Below are 11562 nucleotides of genomic sequence, written 5' to 3' on the forward strand. Positions count from 1 at the left end.
AGAAAAGTAAATTAAAATGAGCAGATTTAAAGGGGAAAATCTCTCAGAATTACTCATTAACTATATATTTATTGTTTTTTTGTCTAATCTGTACATTACAGCTTAAGGCCAACACAATGAAAGGTAAACGTGTGGAACAAACACCCATAACTATAGCAAATGTGGTTTTCAGATCATCTCTAGTACGCTCGTAAATCATGAAGAAACATTACTTTAAATGTATTAAAAAGAATTAACAGCAGAGCCTACAGAAGGATTGTTTTTTTTTTTTAAAGTAAACTTCAAAATAAAAGCACGCTCACAGAAAATAAAGGTGGACCGGCTACGGCGTATTTTCTCATGCAGCTGCCGCTGGAGTTCAGCTGGGAATGAAATTAACCGTCTGGTAAACTGAAATGAATAAAGGTGTTGGTTTGAGAACCGCCAGAACCGGCGCCCACCTCACATCCGTCTGTTCAGACCATGGATTCTGGAAGGAAAAGAAAATTGATATTTGTATTTCAGGGAAGACACAAAAATCTCCTTTATTGAAAGAAAAAACTTAAAAAAACAGGCTTATTACATGTCAAAATGTTCTGTTTTCTATGGATGCATCTGTTCAGATGACTTAATGAAACATTTCAAAGGTAAAATGCGAAACGATGAGCTTTCTTTGCTCAGAAATTTGCTAAATGTTTCCGCCGTAAAGTCTTGAAGTCTGGAGGCAGATCCTGACGGATATGGAAGCCGCCAGAATTCCCGCTCCCCCTCCAGCGGAGGAGAAGGAACACGGAGCTGAAGGATCCTTCATGTGATCGGAGGCTGCAGACCAGACGTGTGGAGCCGCAGACAGAGGATCCGTCCCGTGCCGTCCCAGAGTCGGGACATTCGCACGACACCACCGGGTCCGGAGGCGGACGGTTTTGGTGCAGGAAACACCAAAAGAAGGGGAGGAGCTTCAGCGAGTGACATGACAGTGAGATCTCTCATGAGGTTAAAGAATCTATTTCAAAGTGAAATAATGAAACCAAAGTACACTAAGTTCTAAAATTATTATGGGATGGCCACACGACCTACAGCTTGGTGGCCATTGGTGGTAACAACATGAAAAGAAAACGTGTTCATGCTACCTTTCACACACAACACACCAGGTTAAGTCCACAACCACAAAGTTTCATTGACCTTTGACCTCAGGAAGAGGTTGCCATCTTGAATTGAAAAAAAGAAAAGAAAAAGAAAATGGGGATTTCAAACTATCGCCTCCCAGCTCCTTGAGAAAAATGTTGGAAATAAAGTTTGTAGATTTTGAACGCGGCGTTAGCATGGCGAGCTTGCAAAAGTGGCGCTTTCCTGTTGCTCGCACATTTTTCATCGGAATATCGTGAACATTTAACACATGAATCCCTGGCTCAAGCTGAACGAAATAATACGACATAATATGAAGTTACTAGAAATGTGGGCGTGGTCAAGAAAAAAACCTCCGTTGCTAAGGAAATGAAAAAGATTACTTTTGTTAATTCTTCTAAAAATTACATAGAACCTGCTTGTCACCCTCAGGCGTCATCATAATTTATGCATAGTTAAGCAAATGGATGTTGGATTGTCTGATTTTGGATTGTTTTGTCGCCAATTTACTTTTAAGGTTAACTGCTCATTTCACTGAATGTATTGTCCATTGATTTGATTGGATTTGATTGATTTCAAGCATTGTAGTCAAAGCAACAAAGAATGTACAGATTTATCGAACTCATTACAGAAATGATAAAATGCATAGATTAAAACAAACAGAAAATAAAACAAAAAAAAGTCACTTAAATCACATTTGCTTAATTAAATACAGTGATCAGTAACTAAAGTCAAGTAAAGCTTGATTTATTGCTTGAAAAGGAGTGGGAAGAAGCGAGCTTCTATAATCTCACCCCTACTGAGTTCATTCATTTGATAGTTTTACATAGTTTTGTAATGCGGTCAATATATCCAGTCGGTTTAATATATGTATGTAATGTAATGTGAATAAATAATTTTATTTTGCTCTTTTAGGGTGATTTTGACATCTACCCGGGGACTGCAGATGAAAAATAGGCCTTTGGCTAACTCTGGCATATTGACAGGAATGTTTAACAATATGTGCTGTCCCTGTATAGAATAAATAAATAAAAAAAAATGTTCCGATGTAGATCAAATTTAAGACCTCACAAAAAAAGAAAATGTTCAAAATGTCTATATATTCCTACACTGAGTAGTTTTGTAAATTCTCTGACTGTAAATCTTTTCCACCCTTTATTTACATTTCTGCTTCGGTTCTTTGTTTTTTTAAAATCAATTCAAAGAGCGTAAATTTGTAAAGATTTTAAAACTTCAAATACGGAAGAGAAAGTGCTTTAACTCACGTTAGCTCAGCTCCAGGGACAGCGAGTCGTCTGGCTGTGAGGGCCGGTAGATCTGCTTAGCAAGCTTTGCTTTCTCATTAAACGCTTGAAGCTGGAATAAAAACAAAAAAAACAAAACTTTTAGGGCCTTTTGGAGACAAAAACACATTCTGTAATCTCTTTGCTGCTGTTTTTAAGCAACGTTTTTTTATGTTTTCTCTTTCTTTTAAAGAAACAGTCTTGAACGTGGACGTGTATCCGACTTCCTCCCTTAAATTTTGTACAACGACGCATGAAGTGGGAGGTTTACTGAAGTTTGATCTGCCCATAGACGACATTATGTCTACGTTTCACTTACAGGAAAGCCAATCAAAAAGATATATTATTTTAAAAAGGACATTTAATTAAATACACATTCGAAAAATTTCCCCATCAGAGATGTTTGAAAGAAATGCAATATTTGGCACTTCCTGGTTTGGATCAGACACGCAAAGCAGGATGGGAGTTTGCTCAAAATCCCAAATGCAAACCTCTAGGAAAAAACGAGGAGTTGATCAGAAGTATTGACACTAAAATGGCGTTATGATGAAAAACTTGAATAAATCCTGCCTTCTGCAGGGTTAAATGCCATTTATGGCAAATCTTTTATTAGCCAAATGCATAGATGTTGAATTTGTTTAGAAACAATCTTATTTAATTTGATAATATAAATCAAATCAAATCCAAAAGCGCCTGTAGTTTTTAAAATGCATATAAATGTAAATTGATGAAACACAAAAACAGAAATGTGGTTTTGAAGCACAGCTGTGTGAGGAACAGAGGCGGAAGTGGACCAAAGACAAGAAAATGAAAGGAGGGGAAAAAAGAGTCGAAAAAAACTTTTCCGAATGTTTTGATGGATTTTGTCTGGAATGTTGGAAAGCAGACGGGAACCTCCCACCTTTTTCCTCAGGTTCGCCTTTATCTCCTCCTCTGTCAGCAGCTGTGGTTTCCGCTCCTCCGACGGCTTAGTCGGAGCGACACGGCCCGCCTGGGAAGTTCCTGCCGGGGAGGTCACCGTTGACGGTGCCTTCGGCGCCACGGATGCCTTCGGCGCCCCGGAAGCCTGTGGCGCTGCAGGCTGCTGTGATGTCTTGGCCTTGGTCGTCTTGCTCGATGAAGAAAGTGGCTTCGCTCCAGGTTTGTCTCCCTTGTCCTTCTTTTTACGAATTCTTTTTCTGTCTGGTTTTTTATTTTTCTTCCATGGTCGATACTTTTTTTTTGGCTTTGACCCGTTGGAGGACTTTGTGTTCAAAGAAGCCTGCGTGTCGACGACTGTTAGGAATCGAGACCTGCTGTTGGCGTCGCAAGGAGACAATCCGGTCTGACCTTCAGACGCGGAAAGGTCGAGACCCCAAAGCGGGGCCGCGCTTTCCAATCCACACTGAGGGTCGGTCCACGCGGGGCTGTGAAATTCTGCTGGTTGGCAGGAATGCACGTCGGGGGGAGGGGCGAGCGGCGTGCTGTAGCTCTGAGGAAACGAGCAGTAAGGGTACGCCACATCTCTGGTGGCGTTGGCGAGGTCACTGGGGAAACGTGGGTCTTGGTACAAACTATAATGTGGGAATGCAGCAGCAGCAGAAACGTGAAGGTAAGGAGATGCTTCCTGTCGGTTTCTGTCGCTGCCCACCGGACCTTCAGCATCTTCTTCTTCTGGCTGCATTACACTCATTCTGTTTCGTTCGTGAGAGCCGCCATGTTTCAACTTTTGATCTTTCCTGTGGCGATGTGGCGAGCGGCTGCGACTTCTGGGGGAGGAGGAGGAGCCGCTGTGCTCCCCGCTGACCCGCCTGCTCCCGGTCTTCCCTCCTTGCGTGCGATCCGGTTCTTTGCTCATCTTCTCTGCTGCCATGTTTAGCTTCAGAGTTCTACAAATGTCCTGCAGCTGCTTCAACGCTTCCTCTGAGCGTGGCAGTTCTTCATCCTCCAACTTCCTTTTCTTCCTCCTTTCCAGAGGAGACGCCGCGCGGTTGTCGGAGTTCACGCTGCAGAGCCTCTCGTCTTGTGCGGTTTCGGGTAGCGACCACTCTGGACGGTCGGTCCTTGACTCTGCACTGCTGGTCTGGATGCAGCCCGGCAGAGGAGCTCCGCTGTTGGAACAGGAGCTCCCCCTCCTGAGAGGCTCCTCACTCTTGTTCCGCTCCACAGAGGGGAGAAGGGCGGGAACTACCTCCTTACTATCCATAACTATCTTACTGAGGAGGTTGATGTCCACTCCTTTGTTCAGCACGCTGAGGAAGCGCTCAAAACCTTTCTCCACTTTGCTCTCCTCGTTTATGGACGAAGAAGAACTTTGTCTGGGAACAGGAAGCTGTGAAAGTTCCAGCAAACGTTAAATGTTAGTTAAATATTTGATTTTATTTTTACGACTTGAAATCATTTATTTTGAAGCACAGAAAAATATTTATTGAAGTCATTTTTGTAAAGTACTATGAGATTTTTTTTTCAAGTTTCCTCACTGGATGAAAAACGATAGAAAGGAACGACAAAAACACACAAACTGACTTCGACATTTGTTCTCACTCAGGATGGGAAAGGTTTCTGTGTGTGGCACTAAACTTTGGAACGGGTTAAGTAATGAGCTCAAACAATGTACAAATATCCAAATATTCAAGAAAAGGTATAAAGAAGCTCTGATTTCATGATATGAAGACAAGAAGAGTTAAGGATCGACAGCTGTTTGAATAATTCCAATTATGCCTTTCATCATTTCTGTAATGAGTTTGATAAAACTGTGTAAATTCTTTATTGCTTTGACTACAATGCTTTAAAATCAATCAATCAATCAATGTACCTTTTCATTCAGCACGCTTGAATCCGCTGCGTTGTTCAGGTTCCTAACGGCGTGGAGGTCGCGCCGCCCGCTGATGTCCTCGTCTGCAGGTGACGTGTGGATCAAGCTGGGAAAGGGTGGGGGCCCATCGGAGGCCTGGGAAATGTCGGACAAACGCCGTCATAAGAAAAACCAAAATCCATCCATCCTCAGAAGCTGCTGGATGCCTTTTCTGGGTGACGGGGCAGCTGAACCAGCCACCTTTCAGTGAGGGGCAGGTACAGCCTGAACAGGTCACCAGTCTGCTGCAGGGCCGCACACTCATTCACACCTTTAGAGTAGCATGTTTTTGGACCGTGGAAAAGCCACGCATGCACGAGGAGAACATGCAAACTCCTCACAGAAACTCACAGCTGAGATTTGAACCAGGGCTGTGAAGCCAGAGTGCGAACCACTACACCACTAGGACGGCCCTGAGAAAATGACTTTAAAATATATGTATATATTTGACTACTATTAGGCTGTTCTAAGATTTCTCTATGAAGAGTTGGAAAGTCTGAAATAGCAGCCAGAGTTCTAAAAACATTTGTGTGAAAAAAACATTTAAAAAGCTCATGTTTCCTCGGTTTTGACTTCCTGTTCAAAGCAGAACATTAATCTTTAACATAAAGCTTTACATAGCACATCTCCATCTCAGCTCAAAGAGCTCATAGTGTCATATTTTCCAAAGGAAACCCTTTATTCCGTGATAATTTTAAAAAGTAGAATTTCAGTTGGAGAGGCAGAAACCATCCGTCTTCACGGTTGGACCCAACACTTTGTTTTTAACGAGTCTTGAAGTTCAGGCAGATTCTTTGAATTAAAACCTGAACTTTACCCATCCCAAGTTTCCAGGTTTTTTTCCGTCTTCCGTCTGTTCTCCGTAAACGCGTCCCTGAGCTGCAGGTCCTCATCTCTTTCCGTCTTTAGACAGAAACTCCAGTGTTTTTCTCTTTCTTGTCCAGCTTAATATGCAACAATAGATGTCCTCACTGACTCTGAATCTGCTGGAGATTAACTTAAAGTCCCACTCCGATTATCTTTTAAATGAATTTTCAAAGCGTTCCCAGTGGTCTTTTTATAAAGATTATGACGTCGTCTACAAGTGGATGCATCAGAATGATGTGGAGCATGGAGCTTGTGGGGTGACGATCGTAGCAGCTACATCACAGCTACAGGCTTTTTTTAAATGGCATTTTTTCATCTGCTCCTTATTAACAATTATTGGAATAAAGAAATAATCAGAAATGCATTTTTTAGCTCAATTTCCTTTATATACGTCCTCCATCATGAGAAAAACGCCACAAGAAAATCTTAAAAACCCTTTTCTTTCGGAGTGGTTCTTTAACTGCTAACACAGCACAGCGAATTACATTGAAAACTCTTCAATAATAATATAAACTAATATTATTATACAGTTAAAACTATTTGGTATTATTGAATTTTGTGCACTGAACTATAAAATATACTTTATTCATACTAGTTTAATGTTTCTCCCTTTTTTGTGTTTTGAAAGCCTCTGTTATGGTTTGGTGTTTTATAAACTGGATTGAAAGTGAATTATTGTCCTATTTTGGTGTAGTTGTGATGTTTAAAATGTTTTAAACGTTTTTTTCTTTTAAAAAAAAGAGCAATTTTTTTTCCAAAAGACTTGGAAATGTGGATTTACTCGTCTATAAATATAACATAAATCAACTTAAATAATCAATTAAGTGGTTAACTTTTTGTCTTCACTTTTAATTTTAGGGTTAAAAAATATCTACTATCGTGATTCCTCTATGAAAACATTTCCCATAATGCACTACTTCCATGGACATTTGTCCAGATCTTACCATCTCATCAGGGTTGACTTCTGCGTTTTTGTTCAGCAGCCTGAGAAAGCGCTCAAACGCCTCGTCAGATCGACTCGCTCCTTTAGCAGGTGAGGCAACGCCGCGGCTGGAAGAAGGCAGCGGCGCAGAGGAGGTCTATAAAAACACCAGAAGAAGAAATGAGTGAAATGTTTTTAGGGTGACCCATCGCATCATTTTTTTGTCATTCAAACCAGGATTTAGAGAATGGCAGCAACACAACTTTAAAAGGGGATTAAATACCATTGCTGAAGTGTTTCTGCAGGGTTTTCATGCTGCTTTAGTTTGTCGGTGCAAAGACAGGTTCGTTCTTTAGCAAAACAATGTATGTGTTTGATGTTCTATACCAGGGGTCGGGAACCTTTTTTGCCGAGAGAGCCATAAACGCCACATATTTTTAATTGTAATTTCGAAAGAGCCATACATTAATGTAGTGTCCCTTTCCCACACTGAGGCACGGAGACTTAACCTCTTTTAGGGTTCTTTATTCTGGTTACTATAGACCGCCACAAACGCCGTACAACTCCTGAAACTCTCCCGCCGAGACGAGACGAGAGCGCTTCTCCCAACTTTATATTCCCTCACTGCCGCTCCAGCCCTCCCATTTCCCTTATTCGGCCCATAGCTGAACCCCATTGGTCCAAATTACCTAACAACAGGCTGAGCGACAGAACTGAGAGCCAATCAGATCTCTGCATGATGCATTCAATGGACTCCAGAACTTTTAACGCTGCCCAACAGCCAAGTTAAACTCAGTCCGCGACAATATGTTTAAAACTAAATATACAAGTGAATGTGTGCATTTGATGTAATTTCAACACTTTTAAAGTACAATAAGTCTGTGGATTCTTTTTAATAACATCGTTATGCTGTTTCTAATAAATGATGAGTATTTCTCGTGGTAGTTTTGCTGATGGTCTAGTCTGGTTGATACGTGGTGAGTTTCTGCTTCATCATGCAGGCGTTGAGACTTCAAACGTGATCTTAGGTCTGAATGTTCTGTAGATGTGAGAAAAACTGCTCACATGCAGATACGGAGCCAAACACACACTCACACGCTGCAGTGAGTGACGGGCAGCGGGTTTTACGTTTTTACAATCCCTACGCGATTCACCTGCAGCCTGTCCCCACAACCCCTCAGCCCCACCCTCTGCTTTCTTCCTCACACATCCCGTCCCCGCAACTGCGCGCTCTTTCTCAGAGATGGAAGCGCGCAGTTTTAGGCACGGCAATTCACAGGGTTCCGGGTGGTGACAGTGCTGGCGCAGATTTTTTTCTCCAAGCACCGCTACTACTGCGCGCGTCTGGCATCGCATTGCGCCCGAGAAGGACTGGTCTAATGAAAAAAAAAAGTATAATTAAAGATTTGTCTGCGAGCCACATGTGACCATCAAAAGAGCCATATATGGCTCGCGAGCCATAGGTTCCCGACCCCTGTTCTATACTGTCCAAGATGGATGTTTGCTCCTCAGTGAAGTCACTTTAACAATTTTTCTAAATCCACCTAATAAAACATATGAATTTACAAATTCCACCGATAGAAACCTGCTGTGCAGATGAGGGGAGTTTACAAAACGGCGTGTGAAGGAGGAGCCTGACCGGGACCTACCTGTGGTTTCAAGTTGGCGGCCGCCCCTTTGCCGAGCGCCCCTAGAAAGAGCTCGAAGCCCTTCTCCGCGTGATGAGGAACCGGGACGTTCGGAGTCTAGAATCACAATTAAAAACACGCAGTGACAGTTGAGTAGAAAGCAACACAATGTAGAAAAATACAAATTGTGGGAAAGTTTCATCACTTTCTTTAAACGTAAAGGCGGGGCATTGGTGTTTTTCAAAGATGCTCTCAGTCATCCCCCATAAGGTTTAAAGACTCAATCTGATTAAAAACAAACTGTGTTTTGGGTGTTTCTAACATGATGTTGTGGCATTTTTCTGATGACTCACAAACCAGACGGCTCCAATATTGCTCACAGTTTTGGCTGCATTGTTAATGTTGGGTTGGGGCTGTAAGCTAGTGAGAGAGCGTGTAAACAGAGAACTCTCAGTAACAGGGAGGTGAAAGGGGGGCGGTTTTGTTTCGTGCCAATAGTCCCGCCCACAACTAAGGTGAATTTCTAATGAACTCCTGCCGCTCTGCAGAAACTATGTTCAAGAAAACATCTGTTGGGTTTTTTTGGGCTAAAAACTGTATAATCACAATTAAAAAACCCTGGGAACATTTTAAAAGAGCTCCAAAAATGATCAGAGTGCGTCTTTAAAATTGTAAAATAACTTTTTTTTTGTTTAAATGAAACAGCAATACTGTGTTTATGTTTTTGTTTTGTTTGATAACAAAAAAGTGGTAGAAAAAAATTGCTATCTAAATCATAAATGTAACTTATATTAAAGAAATGAACAAGAATGAGTCAAACTGTTTTTTTGTGCCTCTTAACCATGTAGGATCTTTATTCTTTCTAACTAAAACACTTCTAATTTACCATAAAAGATTACATTTAGACAAGTTGAACATTAAAACGCTCAATCTAAGGGTAATTGAAACAGCATGTCTACACTTATTTGTTCAATCACAGAAATGTGAACTGACCTTTTCTCTGTTGGCTGGTAGAACAGCAGGTTGATGGTGTCTCTGCTTCATGAGTGACTGTACTCTGAGTTTCAGAGGATGGGGTTCCAATAGCGAACCGCCTTCATTGAGCAGAGGCGTCTTTAATATCCCTTTCGGCTTCTGGATCTAAACAGTAAGAGATGATTCACGCTTTGTTATGCAGTCATTTTTGCAGTACTGTGACCTGAAATGCTATTTACCTTATGGAAAAAGCTTTGGGGGTGTCGCTGTAAAATGGCCTTTACCCTGTCTTTAAGAGTTTCACCTGGACCTATACCCAACTGTTGATCTGAGGATTTTTTCTCAAGCAGTCCAATTGTTTTGACAGCAATGAATGCCTTTTTAAGCAGGATTCGTTCCTCTATCTCCTGAAGCTCTTTTTTCCTTCTCAGCAGCTCTGGGTCTGAGTGTTCCCCATCCGGACACTCTGCTTCAGACTCCTTGCAGTTCTGGATAGAAGGACTTGGTTCCTTCGGATACGGCCCACTGCTGATGGAAGAATGGGTGTTGGGGCGGCATATGCGCTCAAGGCGAAGGTCCTGTTCAGCTTCACGCCTGAGGACATTTTTAGAACTGCCAGCATCTCTAAGGCGATGTGCCTCCGAGAATGAATGCTGTCTCTGGAAAGAGTAGCTCCAGTCACGAGGATTCATTGCCAGAGTTCTGAAATTACAACAAAATAGGAAAAAAAAATCAGATTAATGAGAAAATATCAGAATTCTTATTTTAGTTTTTAGCCACTCTAATAAAAAAATAAAACCAATTCAATCATGTTTTCACTTTACTGGACATAATAACTATTTAAAAACGCAAGACTCACAAAGTTGAGTTTTTTTTTAATTCAATAAACACCCAACTTTTAATGGTATAGTTATTCAGCTGTTTTTCAATAAAACTAATAAAGAACTTCAAAAGATGACAGACATTTACACATATCCAGAACAGAGAAATATAAAAAGAAACAATTAATAAAATACCAAAACATAACATTAGAATTGTAGTTTACAATACTAGGGATTGTAATACAACATGTGATCTTCAATGCAAATGGACAGTTTTATTGTGAGTTGTCCAGCAGGTTATAGGCCTAGCATAACAGCTAACATTCTTACCTTACTTCCGCTGGTCAAACGCGCCTGTTGCGTCGACGGTTGTCGCTGTTTGTTTGCAGAACAAAAACAAAGGTTCGGCAATAAAGATTAAATAAATTAGCATCAGTGAGCCTAAAATGGCCCCAAAACAGCCCGATTAAAGAAAGGAGAGCCCGAAGGCTGGTCCTTGGATGCAGAGCTCGCCTTTTTCTCTGTCAGCAGAGGGCGCATTAGCGTCCCCTATTGGCCGGAGGACCTTTTTCCCCTCAAACCCGTGAAGTTGAGATAAGATTTAGTAACAGCGCCACCTGCTGGAGGGAAGACAAATCCCAAAACGGTTCGGTTAAACTAGTTCCATGTCTTGTAATGTTCTAATTATTCAATAAGGATTACAAAACAATTAAATCTTCTTAGCTTTAATCTGTGTAGAGCATTCTTCACATCTCTAAAAGCAAAGCAAAAGCCTCTCATAACTTAAATTCTGTGTCTTTCATCTGCATTTTCTGGGATTACCATAACTCAAATTCAGGAGATCAGTTATACGTGTCTAACTACCTAAGGATGACTACTTTAAAGACTGTATAAAAAAAAGCTAAATTAAAGTGTGTAAAACCACAACTTTTAGATACAATTGCTTTTGCAGACAGGTAAAGGAATACAAATATAGAAATAAAAAACTCAGAAATGATCATTTGTGTCCCATTACATGTAAATGTGTAGTTTCCACTTACTTTTATGGTATCTACATTTTACACTACATACAAGTATTAACTATAATGTGACAACGTTGAATCAAGGAAAACTCCACAGTGAGCTTTTC

At 41.0% G+C, this 11562-nt stretch overlaps 1 protein-coding gene across 3 annotated transcripts; it reads right to left on the bottom strand.

The window, feature by feature from the left end:
• Positions 1-43: 43 nt before the first annotated feature.
• LOC101155251 lies at positions 44-11159 on the bottom strand. 3 transcript variants are annotated; one of them, XM_011483496.3, is made up of 9 exons: positions 10764-11159; positions 9852-10314; positions 9631-9777; positions 8659-8754; positions 7032-7166; positions 5182-5316; positions 3289-4698; positions 2370-2460; positions 44-469 (listed from the first exon to the last, which is right to left on the bottom strand). In XM_011483496.3, the coding sequence occupies exons 2-8, from the start codon at positions 10302-10304 to the stop codon at positions 2371-2373; spliced, it is 2466 nt and encodes an 821-aa protein (XP_011481798.1). In that variant the 5' UTR covers positions 10305-10314; positions 10764-11159; the 3' UTR covers positions 44-469; position 2370. The 3 variants fall into 3 exon arrangements, with proteins under 3 accessions (XP_011481798.1, XP_011481894.1, XP_011481850.1); XM_011483592.3 differs by lacking the exon at positions 44-469 and adding an exon at positions 499-801; XM_011483548.3 differs by lacking the exon at positions 44-469 and adding an exon at positions 499-935.
• Positions 11160-11562: the final 403 nt, after the last annotated feature.

This window comes from Oryzias latipes, chromosome 1 (genome assembly GCF_002234675.1).
Source record: "Oryzias latipes chromosome 1, ASM223467v1".
In the NCBI taxonomy this organism is placed as follows: domain Eukaryota; kingdom Metazoa; phylum Chordata; class Actinopteri; order Beloniformes; family Adrianichthyidae; genus Oryzias; species Oryzias latipes.